This window comes from Dioscorea cayenensis, chromosome 9 (genome assembly GCF_009730915.1).
Source record: "Dioscorea cayenensis subsp. rotundata cultivar TDr96_F1 chromosome 9, TDr96_F1_v2_PseudoChromosome.rev07_lg8_w22 25.fasta, whole genome shotgun sequence".
Taxonomy (NCBI): Eukaryota; Viridiplantae; Streptophyta; class Magnoliopsida; order Dioscoreales; family Dioscoreaceae; genus Dioscorea; species Dioscorea cayenensis.
In genome coordinates, this window is record NC_052479.1 from 1,458,634 (window position 1) to 1,479,090 (window position 20,457).

The 20,457-nt window shown below is 32.6% G+C and overlaps 3 protein-coding genes and 1 pseudogene across 3 annotated transcripts; 1 reads left to right on the forward strand and 3 right to left on the reverse strand.

Annotated features, from left to right (window-relative positions):
* Positions 1–1,812: 1,812 nt before the first annotated feature.
* On the reverse strand, positions 1,813–2,553 carry LOC120269518 (transcription factor LAX PANICLE 1-like). The gene has a single exon (XM_039276857.1). The coding sequence runs from the start codon at positions 2,473–2,475 to the stop codon at positions 1,960–1,962; it is 516 nt and encodes a 171-aa protein (XP_039132791.1). The 5' UTR covers positions 2,476–2,553; the 3' UTR covers positions 1,813–1,959.
* A 5,954-nt stretch (positions 2,554–8,507) lies between these two features.
* On the reverse strand, positions 8,508–9,895 carry LOC120269439 (annotated as a pseudogene).
* A 5,010-nt stretch (positions 9,896–14,905) lies between these two features.
* Positions 14,906–17,943, forward strand: LOC120268902 (BAG family molecular chaperone regulator 4). The gene is made up of 4 exons (XM_039276163.1): positions 14,906–15,327; positions 15,768–16,024; positions 16,097–16,243; positions 17,559–17,943. The coding sequence occupies exons 1-4, from the start codon at positions 15,126–15,128 to the stop codon at positions 17,751–17,753; spliced, it is 801 nt and encodes a 266-aa protein (XP_039132097.1). The 5' UTR covers positions 14,906–15,125; the 3' UTR covers positions 17,754–17,943.
* Positions 17,776–20,191, reverse strand: LOC120268901 (ammonium transporter 3 member 1-like). The gene is given in 5 exon segments (XM_039276162.1): positions 17,776–18,396; positions 18,473–18,746; positions 18,749–18,760; positions 18,845–19,204; positions 19,206–20,191. Coding segments are annotated over 5 exon segments (1,440 nt in total). The 5' UTR covers positions 19,500–20,191; the 3' UTR covers positions 17,776–17,896.
* Between the last annotated feature and the right edge of the window lie 266 nt (positions 20,192–20,457).

Below are 20,457 nucleotides of genomic sequence, written 5' to 3' on the forward strand. Positions count from 1 at the left end.
GCTCACTTCAGAAATGGGGAGTTGGCACCACACTCTGGCATCTCACATGTTTTATAAGAGAAAGGGCTAAATTTAGAGAGGCAATGAATAAGAATGGTGAGAGGAGTTAGGAGAACCATCATTCATTGTGCCTCCTACCTAATTAAGGTAGTTTGAAATGGTCCTCCTTGCATATATATATATATATAATTTAAATAGTCATTTAATGATAATTTTATTAGACTCAAAAGTTGGGTGTATGATTTTTCTATTGAATGCAACAACATAAAAAAAAAATTCTTATAATTTTGGAAAAAATTTATTTAAAAAAATTACATCTATTATTGGTTCTTCAAGTGGTGGATCTAATTATTTAATTTTGATCTTTTATGTTAAAAAAAAATGTTTGGTTTAGTTTTTCAGTATTTAAATATAAATATTTAATTTGATCTTTTATTGCTTTTAGTTAATCATGCTGCATAAATCTTTTAAAGTGTTGTTGTGTACAATTTCGCTATGAAATTTCTTGTAATGACAATTTGAGCTTACTAATTCTCTATATATATATATATATATATATATATATATAATCTTAAAAATACATATTCCACGCCACCACATAAAATTAGCTTTTGTAGTGTCACATAACTAACAAAGCATAACAAAATGATCAAATTGAATCTTTTGAATTTCAGCCACAACAAATATTGTTTTATTTATAAAAATTAAAATAATCATTCACATTTCTAGAAGAACTAAATAGTGGCGATTTAACTAAAAAGTAAATTTACAAAAAAATGATAATAAACAATAGAGGGTGGTTGGCATTCAACTTGAATACTCTACTCAGTTGGTCCACACTTAATTACTACTTAAATAAAACATTGATTTTTGGAGTCACCACCAATATTTCTCATCTTCTTTATGACTTCCTCAAGTACAAATCACAAATACACAAAATCCCACATCAAGATTACCTTATCATGTTAAGCTCTAAAAACAAAGAGCACAAAAGACATTGAAATGCAACAACAATCCAATCACTACTCACAATAAGACATACATGTACATTAAATTAAAGATGGTTGATAATTAAGGACTGATAAAAAATGAAAAAGAAAGAGTGAGGAATCTTCACAAGTGAACCAACATTGCAAGTGGGAGAGCAATGAGCTCAAGGCATTCAATGAAACGAAAGAGGAAGACCAAGTTGAAGTTAATTAATAGTACTACTTGCAAAGCACATTTCATTAAACCACCATGTCTTCAACCTTGATTAATTGCTAAGTTCTTCATGATCTTCTCCAAGTGAAGCTCTGCAAAGAGGGCAACTTGACTGACTACTTAGCCAAAGATCAACACAATCAGGATGAAAAGCATGCTTGCAACTAGGCAACACCTTCACCTTCTCACCATTAACCAAATTTGCCAAGCAAATTGAGCACTGAGACTCATCTGTTGATGATCTTGCTTGGTGACTCTCAATTGGGAGGTTCTTGATGGTGTTTGCATCAAGCCCAGACATTGAAAGTAGAGAAGTTGTATTATTTTGCCGATCAGAATATGACTGACATGCCCAGCGAATGCAGAAATAGATCAAGGCAAAGAAAAGAGGATAACTGTGAGGATGAAGAGGACGATGGCATGGAGGCTTCGGCCATGGATCTGCAAGTTCTTAGTCATCAAACTCTCCGTTGTGCAAATGAAACATCTGGCTTGCTGTAATTTTTCCAAAGTGACAGATCAAAGCTCTCAATATATATATATATATATGAAAACTATAAAAAAAAAATAAATGCCAACCAAGAAAAAAGATAAGGGAATTAGCTGGAGACTTCATTAAAGCATATGAATAATATCGTTCAAGAGAACAAACAAAAGAAAGACTGGGACCATTATGATCATCAAAAGAAGGTATAGGTACCCCACTAAACATACATATATATATATTCAAAACAAACTTATCAACTACTTGCTAAGTCATACATAACTTAAATAAGAAAGCATGTCTTCTTCTCCTTGAGCTGTAATGGAGTAGTAGACTAACTGCTGCTGCTGCTGCTGTTGATGATGAGAAGGAAGAACATTAGGGTTAGGGTTAGGATTAGGGTTGAGATCTGTGTAATTAGCATGAGAGTTTTGAGGGAGATGATCAGTAGTGGACATGGCAGCTTGGTGAAGCCAAATCTGAGCCTTGAGGAACTTGACATAATGGATGGCCTCTTCCAACATTGTGACAGTGTCCATCTTGCTACCACCTGGAACAAGGGACTTGAGAATACGGAACCTGTCACTTATCCTGTGCCTTCTCTGCCTTGCTGCAATGCTTTGTGGATCAGTGGATAGTTTCATCCCTACTTTCTTACTTCCCTTCTTGTTCTTGATGTCCTTCTTGTTGTTGTTAGCTGGAGGAGGAGAAGAAGATGAAGAAGATGGATATGGATATCCAGTTTCAGAGTATGAAGCCATGTTCATGAAGTCATGAACTGCATGCATGTGCACACATCCCTCTGATATATAGCATTCAAGTCAGACAACCAATCTCTGGCTCAAGATATGGCCAGGGTTTTAGGGTTAGGGTTAGAGTTTTAGGATTAGGGTTAGGGTTTCTTCACCACCTTCTTCTCTGAATATATATATATATATATATAAATGTGTTTCTCTTTTTCTATACATGCACGAAGAGAATGTTTGGAGATATGGAGTTTGTCCTGCCACCTTTGTCCTTGAGGACATCTTGACCGTCCATTGATGATCAAAGTTGGATGATCAACGGTTAGGAAGGGATCAACTTAGCTTGTCAAAGCTGTGGCTGACGTGTGGTGTTGGGTGTGGGGTGAAACCCTAGCAAGATGAGCTTGTCCCTTTTTTTCACCATTAAAAATGGAGATAAAGATGAAGGAGAAGAAGAAATTAAACAAGTGTTTTCTTGAGTACTTGGTGTCCCAAAAGAGAAGGAATGGAGGGATAGGGAAGGAGGATTGAAGTGACCCTTTGATAAGATGAGGCACAGGGTATACCCTTAGAAAATAATAATAAGAGATTTTCATATGGTGTTTAATGCAGATGGTGTCAGTGATGGGGAGGAGTAGTGGTTGCCATTTCATGTCAAAATATGGCCTTTTGATTTGTTTCTTGACACACGTGTGTGTTTCTGTATGTGTGTCAAACTTTGTTTGGTGCACACGCGTGTTCACCAAATCCTCATCATTATACATTTATACATACATGAAATGTTTTTTAATAAATAGTTTGATTAAAAGTGATCTAGTTAATTAATGTTAACTTGTGTTGGTATATTAGCACCATTTGACCGAGAATAATGTCACCTTTAAACACAAATGCATGTATTGATTAAGTAATATAGTATGCGTGATAGTATGGTTATCAATCCATGAGGAATTTAGAATTATTAGTATTAATTATTCAACGTATTATCTAGCCTAATTATGTGATGTTCAATAGAATTTGAAGAAAATTGAAATTAAAGGTCCTAGACTAGCAACATTAGCCCTTAAGAACAAACAATGCATGAAAAGAGAGGTGTTTGGGCACAGACTCTCTTTAAGGCTAACAATACAAACTGGACAAGGATATAATACAAACATGCAATACGGATTAGATTGAGAGAATTCCTACAATGCAATATCTTTTTTTTTTTAAGTGAATTGCATCTGGTCTCATACGTAGCTAATATAGACATCCCTATAACTGCATTAATACTCTATGAATACTATTTAGAAATAAAATACGGTTTCTTGAATTACCTAGCTCCTTTCTCAAGGTAATTAACCTTAATCACATACATAGAGTAATTGGAATCTCATCCTTATTGGCACTTCCTATGATTGCATTAACGAACAAGGAGCCCTAACTATGTTGATGTCACTAGGGAGAATTGCAGGCCAGGATTGCCTAGTAATTCCAAAGTACCATATCTATAGGTGAACTCACAACTCTCTTCAATTGTGGTTGATCTACATACGATAGACCTCTCGATCTTCACTCATATGGTTCACACATATATAGACTCTTGGCTATCGCAAGTCACATCAATAGAAATCAAGATAAGAAAGTACGCACAATTGAATCTTAATCAAAATATTGCATTATAAAAGTTGATGAAAGATTAAGAAATATTACATCCAATTAAGTCTCAAAAGATAAACGCCCAAAGGTTTATCTATGCCTAAACACCAAGTAAATTAGTTTCCCATTATTGGGGAACAGCAATCCAATCCAAGAGAGAAGGAAAACTTTGAATAAAATATTAAAGACACTCTCATGCCTTATCCCCCATATTAGGGACAATATTTAAGGATCTTCCATGAACGTCGCCGAGATCTCTCTTCAGCAACTTCCTTGATGCCCTAGAACCTTGGTAAACTTGGTTGTACCTAGATTGATGAAGAAAAGCCCTTCCAAGCCTATCCTCTTCTTCCCTTTCACCTAGCTGCCAAAAGTCCTCCCTAAAACCCCTGAAAACCATATTTATACCATTTTGCTTACAAGGGTTCATTATGGGAGTAACCCTGTGCCATATAGATGTGGAGATGAAAAGGCATGAGCCTTATGGGCAGCTTACGGGCGTATAACCATAGTTTGTATGGTCTTCTGCCTGAGTCTTACTATCTAGCTTATAGGCGTAAGCAGTACACCGTAAGTGCTTCTGTCTGGTGCTTGCGACAGTCTTATGAGCATGAGCCTTGTCTGTAGACTCCACTGCCTAACACTTGCTGCCAAGTTTTCAGGCACAAGCTTTGTTCGTAAGCTCTTTTGTCTTACTCTTATGCTTTAGCTTATGAGTGTAAGTATGCCCACAAGCCCTTATGTCTGGAACTTACGACCATAATTTTGGTTATAAGTAGACCTTAATTAAAGGCTTTTGTTTGCCCTGTTCTCCTTGTCCTGTTGCTGAAGAGATCTTCTCTTCATCCTTATGGGGATAAGGAGCCTACATGACTGTCTGGAATACCCTAAATTGCTCCCAATTGCCTCAATTGGTTCTCTTGTGCTCCATACACTCCATTTGTGCCCTAAATACATCAAAACAACAAATCATAAGTACCACTTTGCTAATAGTTCATTAAATAACCATACCGAATATAGAATATTAATCACAATATGAGCTCACACACTTATCACCAGGTCCCTTATGTAAAGTATTCATGTTTTTGATGAAGAGACGGGTACGAATCTCAACCCACACAAAGTGAGGGCACAAGTGTATTGAGGTATTAATTCTATGCATGTGCATGGTCTTAAAACATGCTTACCCACATTTCATAAATAAACAAATAAATAAATAAATGATGCAATTGATTGTTTATCTTGAAAATTAAAAAACTTTTCGGCGAGGTCTATTTTTGGTTGAATCATTTACTACTATAAATAATTCCAATTAAGACCAAATTAAATTATCAAAACTTTTGATGGCAGGAACTCTTCAATTAAGATATCATGATGTGAAAAATAAAGTTTGATATCTGAGTAACTTCCCAAAAAAATCGTCTAGGAATCATCGATTATAGAATATAAAGTGTGACTTATATTCCAATTTTTGATAAAAAAAATTAATAATGAAAATGATTACTCATCTCCAAAATAGTAAGATTCTTGATAAACATGAAATTTGATTATAGTTTCATCATAGAATCATTTCTATTTTAAGATTTAATTCAAGTAAAAGTGACTGAAAAGAATAATTGTTAACATTGAAAATAAGAAGAGAAATCCTAATTGAAGATTTCTTATTAAATTATGTACCATAACTAATTATGTTTTTTTCGTAAAAATCATTAATTAATATCTTGTTACTCATGTCATGTGAAGAAGTTGTTTTTGGCTTGAAGGAGGTGACACGGACCCAAGTTATATCAAATAATTCTTTTGTTAAAGATTCAAAAGGCTATGCTAGCTCTAAAACTTAGGTGTGTTCCTCCTAAAAAGGACAAGAGAAAAAACAAAAATCAAATTATATCACCAAGTGCTAAATAACACAATTGAACACATTAACAATGATGAATAAAGCACTAGAGAAAATCAATCATATTAAATTTTATTTTCGATTGAATCATTTACTACTATAAATAATTTAAATTAAGACCAATATGAATCATGAAAACTTTTGATCGTGGGAACTCTTTAATTGAGCTGTTATGCATGATGTGAAAACTTTCCAAAATATATAAAGTTTGATGTATGAGTAACTTCCAAAAAGACGTGTCCATTATGGAATATAAAAGTATGATTTATTTCAATGTTAATAAAAAGCTTAATGATAAAAGTAATTACTCATCTTAAAAGTAAAAAGATTCTTGATAAGTTTGAAATTTATTTAAATATGCATCAAGGAATATTACTATTTTAAAATTTAATTCAAGAAAAAAGTGACCGAGAAGAATAATTATTGAAATTGAAGATAAGAAGAGAGCTCCTAAATTAAGATGTTTTTATTAAACTATATTTATTATTATTATTATTATAATTATTATTATTATTTTGGTAAAAGATCATTAATTAATATCTTATTACCGGTTGTTAAATATGATGTGATTAATTAGGAAATGAACTATGTATTTCCCAAGATTCAAATTATAAACAAGAAAATGCATTAAGAAATTAATATATAGCTATGATCTCATGTGGAGATGCTTTTGGCTTGAATGAGATGAGACGGACATCTCTATATAACCAAGTCATTCTCAAATAATTCTCTCGCTATAGATTCAAAGGCTATGCTAAAACTTAGGTTCCTCCTAAAAATGGACAATAGATAAGACAATAATCAAATTATGTCACCAGGTGCTAAATAACACAATAAAACACATTAAAAATAATGAATAAAGGACTAAAGAAGAATCACTCACCTAATAGTCATAGTATATGCATATATAAATATAATGCACAGCAGTAACAACAATGACTAGCCGGTAATCCCAATTATTTAATTGGAGTCAAATTTTATTTTTATTTTTTTATTTTTTTACATAGCTCTATCAAAAGCCAAAAGACTAAGACTGAACAAACCAAGTGCATGCATATCATTCGTAAAGTTTCTACTAGACATTTTTTATATCTATATTTTTCTCTTCATCTTTTATGGTTTTTCACTCAGAAAACTTTTACCAAACTTATATATGGGAATATGTATCATTTATCTAAGAGCATGTCCATACGCATCTAGCTTTAATCGATTCTCTCTTAACTTATCAGTAATAAATGCCACTCACAATCTATTTTTCAGATAAACTCATTCCTTAATTGATTATTCTCAATAACATATGATATCTATCTCAAAATTTTCATCTCAACCATGTCCATTGTTGGAGTATATATGTTGTTTTTTAACCACCTAAGATTTTGATTCATACATCAAAGTTGGCCTAATGAGGATTTTATAAAATTTACTATTTAATCTAAGAGTTATTATACGATATCATATATATATATAAACCTCCGGAAGCTTTTCTCCATTTTATCAAACCTACCTTAATCACATTGGTAACATCTTTTATAACAAATGCATTCATACATATATCTATGTCTATATATATATATATATATATATATATTAGATTTTTAAATATTTCAACTTTAACAAATATGTACAAAAATTTTATGTTTATTTGGACTAGTTTCAAGTGTTTGATTGTAAATATATTATAATAGAACTCATTTTAATTAATTATCAATTGAAAGGCACTGGCGCTATTGTTTTATTGTTATGATCTTTAGTACATTATCTAATTAGTAAAGAAAAAAAACGAACAAGGCATGTCATCATCTCGGCCACATTCAAATTGGATGCATCATGAACAAAAAGACAGGACATCAGCTCATCTTTTTTTTTTAAAAAAAAAAAAATATTTATTGTTATTATTAATTTTTAATCTTTATGAAATATTTGATGGCAACTCATCACCTGACTAACTTGCCATATGATCTATCATTAGCTTTGCATTTATTTTAATACATAATCAAATATACAAATTTAAACTACATTAAAAGCCAAGCATAGAAATTAAATGAATCCAAATTAATGTGATCATCTTTGAATTATCACGCCGACACACTTAAGAGAATATGTTGAACTTCAAAAGAAAACATATCTAATCAGTAAGACATGGTGGTGGTTGAAGTGGTTTTCTCTTCATTGATAGGTCATCTTTAATTTGTATTAACTTATTTGCTTCCTTTTTTGTTTTATATATACACACACACATACATGTTTATTAATTTCAACCTTTTTTAATGCAAGCAACCTCTTATGGTCAATTAGTGAATCTAAGCCTTATGGACTACTTCCATTAACTTCTTAGACAATGACTCAATTATAATTTCCATTCATTCTAGAATAGTACGTAATGTATTCTTTACCTCATTGTTTGCTAGATATATGTACATATATATATATATATATGAGATAAAAATACATATGAGTTTTGAATGATGTGTAATATAGAGATAAAAGAAGGATATATATATATATATATGTGGAATTAATAATACAAGAAAAGAGGCTTTCATAGATAGATTCAAACATCTCTAGGGTCTATGAAAAGAGTGGGAGGAGGAGGTGCCTTAGTCCAATCAAAGGAGACCATGTCTTCACTTGCACTGATGAGTTTTTTCATGCACAATAGATCTTCTGAACATGATAAGAACTTGCAATGAGGAATATAATGCCTAAGTTTATCGAAACCTCCGATTTCGGTAACGATAACCTTGCAATCTTTTTCGGTCTTCACCGCCAAGTTATGCACATAGTTGCACAAGGAGTTCACTAGTTTTGATGCTAATAAACCTTCACCATGAATTCCATACATGAAATAGAAGCCAAATGGAGTGAAAATATTAGGTATTGATGGAACCCTAATGCAAGGTTTTAGAACTCTACTTACCAACCTTGAAACTTCTGCAAGTAGAACACAAGCACAATGAGCTCTGCCAACTCTTAACTTGAAAACATCAGCACAATTCCACACACTTAACATTGCCCAACTTGTGGGAATGCTACTTGATGATCTATGATGATCATCATCTTCTAAACCATGCCATGACTCTCCTTGTGCATGAGCAATCCATGTCCCTAAACTCAACTTATTCGATAAAACCCGATCGATGTCTTGAGGGAAGAACTCTGCAGAGCTCAAGAATTTTCTGTAGATTTTTCGGCTTGTACTTGAGTAAGCTTCTCTATGATTACATTTGAAGGTATATGAATTGCATGTTGCTTGACAGGGTTCACAAGAATCATCGGCGATCGGAACTTGGAGTAGCCAAGCTTATCGACAAAGAGCTTGATCGATGCCTTGTTCTTCTTCTCCGTTGCCATGTATGCGTATTCGACTAGATTGGCCTATGAACCATTCTTCCATTTTACATACTAGAAGCAATCCAATTCCTCTTCTTCTGAAAAGAGGAGAAACTCTTAGACCTAAGATATACCCTACCTTTGCTTCACCTTCATTAGGGTTAGGGTTAGGGTTAGGGTAAAGGTTGCCAACTGTGACAATTTTGATAGAACCTCTAATAATTCCCACCATCTCTTCTCCTAATTCAGCAACCTATGTTTAAGCCATCAAAAGAAGTACAAAATTAGTAAAACAGTATAAAGAAAACTATTGAAAAGATGATCAACAGATTGACCGATCGACTTATAAGAAGAAGAGGAGGAGAATTACCATCATTTTATACAAAGGGCTGTTTCGAATTCGACATAGCGGATCGCCTAATGTATCGGTGAAGAGAAAAGGACTCTTCGTCGATCCTATTTCACACTTCTTCTCAAGTTCTTCCACTTTTGCTCTATCTTTTCTTCTGTCAAAGCTTCTTATCTTCACTGCCAAAGCTACTTCTTGTTCATCTGAAGACATGAGTTTGCACTTCAAGTGATGCCCTAATTAATTGCTTTACTAATATCTCACACTAATGCTATAGCTTATCAATTTCATATACATATATATATATCTATTCCATTCATTAGTCTATGCATGTTATATATATATATATACACACACACACACACAAACACATGATTAAGCTTGATTTTTTTTTATGATCATGATGAAAACAAGTGCTTGGACAAGTAGGGCCATGAAGTTACATACATGTTTATATATATTTATATATAAGACATGAAGTCACTCCCTTCTCACTAATGGCACATGATTGATAAGCTTAACTTGCTTCATAGTTGATATATATTTATAAATTAAAAGAAGAAGAAAAACACAAGTCACCATGAGCTATCATTTTTATGATCATCTTTAAGTTTGTTCTTGCTTATACTCTTTAGTCTTTAGCAAGCTTGTGCCGACATGAACATTGTTTGGGTTTTTATAAAGTATTACTTGTTTTTGGATTTGATGGTTTGATGGCTGCCATTAATTAATTATTATAAAAGCTTAATCAATTAGTTTTTAGACTCATTAAATGATATCGAACATGCATTATTATATTCTATTTTTTAATTTAAGGTTGAGAGCATCATTTGTCTTCTAATCGATATGGTGATAATTATTTTTCTTCAAAATGAAAAAAAATGCTCATCTTCATCTTTGAAGAGGAGAGATTTTTTAATATATATTTTTAAAATTAAATTATTAAATTAAATAATTATTTAAACATTATATTTTTTAAAATATTCAGAAAAATTAGTTTTTATATCGCATTTATTACGACGCCAACATGTCATCAAACGTTTGGTGCATATGTTTCTCTTTTCTCTTACAAGAGACCGCACAAATCTTAATCTCTTTTTTAAAACTAATTTAATTTTTTTTAATTAAAATAAGTTGCATTTTTTTAATTGCATTTAGTTGTTTTCTTTATGACAAAAAAAAAATTATAATTATTATCAAAAGTTGAAAATTCATAATCATAATTATAAAAACCATCATGCTTTGAACAATATGTTTTCTAAATTCTAATACAGTTTGTAAAAAGGTATATTAATTGAAATATGAGCTTAATAGAAATCTGATAAAACTTAAAAGAAATATAGATTGGATCCAAAAGAAGTTGGGAGAATAAGATATATATATATATATATATATATAGAAAGCTTCAAAAAAAAAACATGATCAAGAATGTTGTGTAAGTTAATATACATCAAGTAATTAAAAAGAAATAGAAAATGCTGGGGTTTAGAAGTACTATCTTAGGTTGAGTATTATTTTTAATAATATTTGATTTAATAATACTTTTTATTTGAAAAATAACTTTTTATTTTTATTCATTATTTTGGGCATGGTTAACATGTTTCACAAATTCTTGCTTACCTGAATTTGCTGATGGATTAGGCAATATAAAACCAAAATTTTGACTAAAAAATTTCATTAAAGCATCATTGACAATTAGGTAACTAACAGTCCACCTTATGGTTCTAATCTATGATGAAAAAAATATATATAAATATTTTATTTGATAAAATAAATATTTTTTATTATATTTTTAATGAAATTAAACATCCACCACTCCCACAACAGGAGAGTAATTCTTCATTGTTCTCCTTGGAATGAAGCTTAGAGGTTGGTTGATTTTTAAACTCAAATAATATTTTAAGAAGATTTCAGTCCCTCATCGGAATTTAATATTATTAGATTATAAAATTAGACCCCGGATTTTTTTTATGTAAGGCTCTCATTTTGAGAAGATTTGAGATCGAAACATACACACAGGATAAGAGCATGATATTGTTGAGCTTGCGAATACGTTCCATATCAGTGCACGCCTATAACTATTAATCTTAAATAAGGGTGATTGTCACCTAATGTCAAAAAAAAAAAAAATTTATGATGAATGTTTAATAAAATATTACTAGATAAAATATTTTCGGTTTCCAATTGTAGAATTTAATATTTTTAGATATATGTACAAATTACATTCCCAAGAAAACTTTAAAAAAAAAATCCCTGTAATGTATTATATATCTTTTGATCTGTTTATTTTTCTATAGTTTTATATATTTGAAATTATGATTTATCTTTTAGTCATGCTAATTGCTACTTTTATAAATTATTATTATTATTTTGTGAGATATTGCAATGAGTTGTGGGGATGTATATTTGGTAAATTTAATTTATAGAATAAAACATTATTCTCCATGTTATAGCACGGCAAAATTAAAACATTTTTTTAAAAATATATTACCCTATAGAACACTAAAATTACTTATATAACCAATAATTTATGGAATAAATCTTCAAAAATCATTTATGTTTGATTAGATAATTGAGAAGAATATAATTAAATTTGTTCAAATCATTTATTTATTTTTATCTAGATGTATATATAGTGTTATTGGTTTGAAAAAAATAAAAATTTTGAGTTACAATTAAAATTACAAGGAGAGATTTAACAGTATATATTACATAAATTCAAATTTTTATTAACAGTATGAACATAATATATGGATTTAGAAACTAACCTTACTTGTGGCAAACTATATATACACACACACTTAAAAGATATTGTTTATATGTAGATATTTTTATTTTAAATAAATAATGACTACCATTTAAGTCCAAAATACAAAAGAAATTCTTCATACAAACTCCTTTGTTGTCAACAAGCAAAACATAATATTATAAAATAAAATAAAAAAACAAAAGAAAAATATCAAAATCCTGACATTAATTAAATTTTGATATTAAATAAAAAAAGATGATTAGCAAGGGTGGTAAATCACTTAAAAGTCTATGCGAATTTGTAAAGTGAATTATAGGTTCGTTTTACTTTGCAAGATCAGCTAGTCCTTATTTATTCTTTTATCACTTTATCCTTTGCTATGGCCTATGTTATAGTTCCTATGGTTTCTATGACCCACATATAATTAAATGGAAAAAAATAAAACAATCATAATAGGTATACTGAATTAACAGTTAAAGCAAGATAGTGAGATACTAATTAAACAGGGTTGGAGTAAGAATTAAACAATATTCTATGCAACAGGATCCAACCACCTCAATCTCTAACAAAATAATTAGTATTTTAATTTTCTAAAGGCAAGTGTTTGAATTTCATATGGGATTTATCCATATTTTTTTAAAATAAAAAAAATACTAAATAAGATATCAAAATAATTTATATGTACACATTATTTAACATATTTGTTAAGTTTTTCCAAACTGATTTTTCTCTCTTTTATCTTCTGTGAAATTTAACTCCGATTCTAATTATGTTTGTGGTTTTATACAGAGAAATGGATAAAATAGTTCTATATCAACTAGGAAAAAAAGAAAAGAAAAAAATCATGCATTTATAATTATAATTTGGACTTAAACATGTGAGGTAGTTTTTTTATGAAATAAAACGGTGAGACCTGGTATATGATGGGCCAAAATGGACAATTCCTCAAATATAAGTTGACCTATTTTATTACACACCTCTTTTTCCTGTGTTTTTTCTTCTGTCTTCTACACATATAAGCACAAAAATTTTGACACTATTTATGGTGTCTTCTTTTCCTTATCAAGATTCTATGATTTTATAAGAAATAAAATTTAGTTCATAATTATTACCTACTTCAATGCTTACGAGAACCATATATAATATATTTAAAATCCGCTTCTGAAGCTCGGGTTAAGATAAACGATAACAACACTAAATTTAATAGAAAATCGTTTGTTTTGATGTTTCAAAACAAAGATAAAGATTAAAAAAAAAAATCTTCGAACAAATATATCTATTAAATAATATCCTTACTTAGGAAGTCATTGGTAACTATTCATGTTTGTAATTAAAAAGTTTTAAATTCGAGTCTCTCATATTACAATTTATTTTCTGGATCTCTTGTGTGGGAATTTTGTGTGAAAAATATCTCTCATTATTTTTTTCAGAAACTCAATTAAATCACCGGTAACTAGTGTATTTTGTCAACGTTGTTAAAATATATATATATCCCTTAATTTTTAATAAGCACAACCCACATCTCAACAATAATTTCAATACTTATACAAAAATTGGAAGGATAGTAAGACATTAGTTAAGGAAGAAGTGATTAATTAGATCACAAAAGTATTTGACTATAACAAAAATTTTAAGCATGAAAAAGAAATCATAAAAGAACTTCCTATTAATTTATAGATTTACATATGTATATATATACACATATTTCAAAGATAAAATAAATCTAATTTTACCAACTGATTTTCCATGTCCATCAATTGTTGTATCTACCATAAAAATGATGAGGAGGCAAATTTAGAAATTTTTTCAATAAAAATTTTGAGTTTTAAAAATTAGTATTACAAATATAACATGTTTAGTTTTGGTATGAGCATAATTCTTATATCTACGAAATCTTCTATTCTCGTTTGGTTAATTTTGTGAAAGTAAATTAAAAAAAAAAATCATAAAATAATTTTTTTAATATTTATATTTTCAAACGATTGCAGGTTAATTTCTACTATCTTTAATATTAATTATCTCAAATTATATCATCAAATCACAACAAATGTAAATGACAAATAAAATAAAATAACAAATTAAAATTTTATCGCCAATAAAAAAACACACACAAATTAGATTTCCATTACTTGGACCAAGTCATTAGTGTTGATTTTTTTAAAAAAATTATTATTTAAAAAAAAAGCTATAAACACTATCAATATGGATAAATATATTTTCAAAGGAGATAAGGACAAAAACTAAATATATACCATAACTTATGCATTTATTTCCCATCTACCATTTTAATTATCTTCATGTATATCTATTAAAGAAGAGAAAAATATATAAATTAATTATTAATCCAAATCATGCACACACACACATATATATATATATATACATTACTAACATGAAATTAACATAATAAAAGTCACACACTAATTAGAGAGTTAATCAAGATTAGTGCATCATTTAGAAATCATATGCACTTATTAGTCCAAAAGTCCAAGCAAAACATCCATTTTTATCTTTCACTTGTCCTTCTCCTTCTCCTTCTCCCACAAAGATCTCATTTTTAAGCTTGTTTTTGCTCTCTTTGCATTGAATCTCAACCTCCCAAGTCTCCCAACAACCTCTTGTTGTTGCTTCTCTTGAAGGGAAGGAAGCCCCATCACCATCTCTACCTTCCCCCTTAGACACCCCAACCTCTTCTTCTTCTTCTTCTTCTTCTTCTTCATAGCTTTGTCAAGATGAGAAGCTCCAGTTCTAAGCAGCAGGGAGTTGGGCCGGAGAATGGTAGTAATGGGGCTGTAGTTTGGGAGATGAGGCCTGGAGGGATGTTGGTTCAGAGGAGGGAGGATGGGGCTGGAGTTGCAGGGCCTTTGATTAAGGTCAGGGTGTTGTATGGGACTGCCCAGCATGAGATCTCTGTGCCGGCTCAATCCACTTTTGGTGATTTCCCTTTTTGATCTTATTGTTTGGTTTTTAGTTGAGTATGTGTTGGGGATTGCGGGGAGGCATGCAAAATTGCAACTTTGGCTCTGTGGTTTGTGGTTCTAGGGTTTTTCTGAAAATAATTGTGGATTTTTGAGAATTAGGGTTTTTTTCTGCTATTGATTTGATTTTTTTTTTTTGTTTGTCTCTTGAATCCTCTGAGGAAGCGTGATTTTCTGGTCAATATGATCTTGAAAATTACTTTTTTTTAAATGATTAATTGTAGATGATTGATTTATGCTTTGTTTGTCTCCTGAATGCTTGGAGGAACAATAATTTTGTGGAAGATGAGACTTGATTTAGCTTTATTGGGTGATGTCAATGTTGTGATTCCTTTTTTGTCTATTTCATGGATAAATTCATGGATTTAAGTGAATTTTATGATTGGTGTTTCCAAGGTGAATTGAAGAGGCATCTTTCTCAAGTGGTTGGATTGGAGCCTGAGGAACAAAGACTGTTGTTTAGGGGGAAAGAAAAAGACAATGAAGAACGCATGCACATGGCCGGCGTTAAGGACATGTCAAAGCTGGTCCTTTTAGAGGACCCGGCGAGCAGGGAGCGGAAGCTTGACGAGATGAAGAAGAATGAAAGAATTGCTCGGGCATGCGAGGCTGTTGTCCAGATCAGGTCGGAGGTGGATAAACATGTCGAGAAGGTGTGCCATTGTTTGGCATTCTAATGCATTATATTCGAGTTTTGTTCTGAAAGTGACATGTGTTTGTGCCAGGTTTCTGGTTTGCAAGCTTCTGTTTATGCAGGTAAGAAGGTCGAGGAGAAAGAGTTTCTTGTTTTGACTGAACTGCTCATGGTGCAATTGCTGAAGTTGGATGGTGTAGAGGCCGAGGGAGAAGCAAAGGTGCAGAGAAAAATCGAGGTATCTTTTTATATTATGTTGTTATCCCTCGAGATAAACGTAAATTTTCTTTTTAAGCATTAGTTATACACAAGTAGAATTAGTTTATGTCGATTGACTCACATAACTTTCTTATGGTTAAGTTTTTCTTTGAATTTGGCTACTTAATTGATTTTTAACTGTTAAGTAATGACTCGATTGCAAGTCGGAACAAAGAACATGCCCTTGTTTGAGATATTGAGATATCAACACTGTTGGCAAATAATTATACCTTCTTTTGTGCTATTGTTTGATTGAAAACTAGAAATTTTATTTGTATGCCAATTTTTCTATTTGATAATATGTTGACATTCTTATCACAGGGTAAGGTTGATTCCACTGAATTGAATTGCTGAACTGATTTGTATGGTTTAAAAAGTTTCTTCTGTATATGATTTGGATGGACATATATATGATGTGTAGTTGTCCGCTTATGTGAAAGTTACCGGCTTACCATACCATAGGTTTCCTTTTTCTCATCCATTGGCATTGATTTCATATATGATTATGTTTACTCTTAAGAATGTTTTGTCAAATAAATGCCGATCTCTTATAATGCCAACAAAAAGGCCTAACTCAACCGGAGGATTGTTTGTTATATTTATATTCCTTTTATCCACTTGCTAGTAAAAACCGATATTCTTGTAAGGTTAACACTTAAAAAAGTGATTTCAGAGAGAAATACCAAGGTTGCATGCTTCTGTAGATATAAATTATGAGGTCATTGACTCATTGTGCAGAAACAACAGGGAAAATATGAATTGTACCATTGAAGAACGATGATTTGATTACTAATGTCTCAAGATGAAAAAAATTAATGAAGTTTGGTGAAGCTAATAAATATTATAGAAAGGGCTTGATGGAACATGATCTAGATCTATACTGGAGTGAAATAGTAATATCCTTCAAGTGTGATGCTGAATATCATTTTAGGTTTTTTTTCAATAGGATTTCTACGAGAACTCTCATGAATGTTGTTTTCTGATATTTTATAATGAAAACTGAGGTTTGAAAGTTGAAGGATGAAATGCTCATAAAAGGTATAAACAGGCAACAAACTCGTTGCTCTTGTGTCAAGATGAATGTGAAAGTTCAATTTGCTTTATAATGGTATTAGGAATCCATTTTTCAGAAAAATTATCATAACGAAAAGGTTCCAAGCATTTTTTTTCGCTGATAATTCAGTTCTAATGATTTCGATATCTAATATCACTCGACTAATAATCTGGTCTCTATTGTATTAGAGAGAAATACAACAATAGAATATGTTTACAGTACTTTTTCCCTAAAATTTCAGGTTCGGCGTATACAGAGCTATGTAGAGATTCTTGATGCACTGAAGGCAAGAAACTCCAACCCTATCAACAGCAGCAAAACCGTGTCAGTATCAACACAGTGGGAAACATTCGACTCCGGATTTGGAAGCTTGACTGCACCTCCTCCAATGCCATCATCAACAAGGATGACCGAGGACTGGGAACAATTCGATTAATCCTCTGAATTTTGATTTTTTATTTTTTTTTGGCCTTTTGCTGCTATATTATTTTACTTCCAAAACCCTAAAGATATAAAGAATAGGGATGACTTGTACACGACTTCATAGTTCTTGTATTCAACTGGTTCTTGTGAACTTCCTTAAAGAGCTTGATTCTCGAGGTCTCGATGAGAGGTGCCATTCGGCATACTGCTGTGTTCTGTTTCATGTGTATGTGTTGTTGAATAAGCTATTTCTCCATGAACTGCATCATCGCCGATTTGCAGCTCTTCTTCCGACATCCTCAAAGGTATAAAAAATCTAATGACAAGCAGGATGATGGATGTGGCCACAATGTTCCAACCCACAATGAAGCAGGCACCAACAAGCTGTTTCAGGAATTGAACACCGCCGGGTCCACCGTAGAAGGCTCCCTTGGAGTTAGTTACGGGTAGGAACATGCTTGAGAGATCAGGGTGTGCAAAGAGACCGGTCATTGCCCCGCCGAGGATTCCGGCAATGGCATGGGTGTGCAGGATGCCAAGAGTGTCATCAATTCTCTGTAGCAACTTTGACTTTTTGTTCAGGTACATCATTGTGTACCATGGTACACTACCAGAGACTATCCCCATCACAATGGCTGCCCAGCTCTGCACAAGACCTGAAAGAAATAGAGAACATAATGATGGTGAAGTGAATTTAGTTTTTTTCTCTGCATTCAAACTAATGATGTTTACCTGCAGCAGGAGTTATACAAACAAGTCCGGTAATCATCCCGTTGATGGCTCCAATGAGTGATGGCTTGCCGAAGATGGCAACATCCCAGCAAGTCCAGATCAAGAGGCTGGTGGCAGCGCAGATATGGGTGTTCAGTACTGCAATAGATGAGTCAACGTTTGCTGAGAACGGATCACCGCCATTAAAACCTGTCCATCCCATCCATAAGATCCCGGCTCCGGCGAGCGTCAGAGGGATATTGTTCGGCTGGAAGTCTTCCCTGTCCTTCTTTTTATCCTCGGGCCAACCTACCGCCAATAACAAACAATCAGGATAAGTAAATCTTAGCAAGTTTTTAGTCTCCGAGAAGAGTTAGAAACTAAGCAAGTTACCCAATATGCTGCAGTGAATCCTGCTGCTCCAGAAGCTAAGTGAACAACATAACCTCCAGAGTAGTCCATGATGCCCCAGTGGAAGAGGAAGCCACCACCCCAGATACTAAAAGCTCCTACAGTGTATGAAAATGTCAGCCAAAGTGGCACAAACACCATCCAAGCCTTGACACTCATCCGGCCAAGAACAGCTCCTGCAAGTAGCATCACCGTTACCGCTGCAAAGGCAAACTGGAAGAATACCATGGAGGCCATTGGATAGAATGGTTGCACTGCTGCAGTTTCGACACCACCGGTTGAATTATAATGCAGGGTGGCAGGTAGTAATGCCTGTGGTACAAGATAGTCTTGTGCCACCGCCAGTCCCTGCCCTTCCCCAAAACGGAATAAGTTTCCGGCCAAAGGCCATCTTGTAGGCCCAGAGGACCCAGCAGGGCATGACAGCAGCGAAGGCATAAAGAGCCATGAAGGCAGAGTTTAGTGCCCATTTCCTCTTGACAATACCTGCATACAAGAGCACAAGGCCTGGCATGCCTTGCATGCCGACTAATGCAGCGGAGATCATCTGCCATGCGTTGTCGCCCTTGTTTAGCCAGTCCGGCACCACGGTCGATGTGTTGCTGCCTAGGTAGGCCACTGGCACAACGGAGGCCATGGCTGAATGCAAGGTATGCTTCTCTGAGGCCCTGGACAAACGCCTTGTGTGTCTTCATCTATAAACACTATGTTACGTCAAAGTCAATGAGGGAAAAGAACAAGAGATTCATTGAGGGTTTGAATCCTATTCCTGCCTATGAGGAATGAGAATCTTTTGAAGATTCTAAATGAACGTTTCTTTTTCTAGAATTTAGAACCAGAAATAAGGTATTAAAGTAACACCAACAACCAAGTTTGAAGAGTCACTGAGCTGGTATTTATATTCAATGTGATCACACACAGCCACACACATTTTCCATGAAAAATGATTCGATCTTTTGTAAGACTAGTCAGAGAAGGTTTGGAAGAAATTTGAATGTGAAATGTGGAAAAAATTGTAGCAACGTTGGTGTTCGATTAAGATTTTGCTTGGCCACAGAATTAGATCGTTTTTATTCAACGGTCAGTAGAGTTTCCTTGTAGTACATTCACTGCTTACTGTGTCCCCTTAACTTATCAAACTTAATTAGCCTTGCTTCTATTCGTTGATTCTTCAAGAACAATAACAAAAATGTTATTTTCTTGTAACCTATCAACCATGAAAGGAGGACCAAAAAATCATTGACTAACATGCAAGCTGTATATTGTAAGGAAAAAAAAAAGTCATCTTTGTACATGAGTGTAAAATTATAATGCATCTAATGATGTTCAAACGTCCTAAGGGAGGACGAGGGTGTGCAGCATTAAAGATCAAGGTCATCTTCATACGTTTCATTATTATAATTTTCTAAGAAAATTCTATGCTGAATAGAAAGTGGAAGGAAGAGGGGGGAGTTAGCTATTGAAATAGTAGACCTTTCTTTATATATTGCTTTCACTCCTACTTTTTTATATGCATGCTTTTCAAATAGGAACTGTTGACATAGTGCTTCTCAGTTAACTTTGAAATGGTATTTGCTTGCAAAAAATAATGCTAC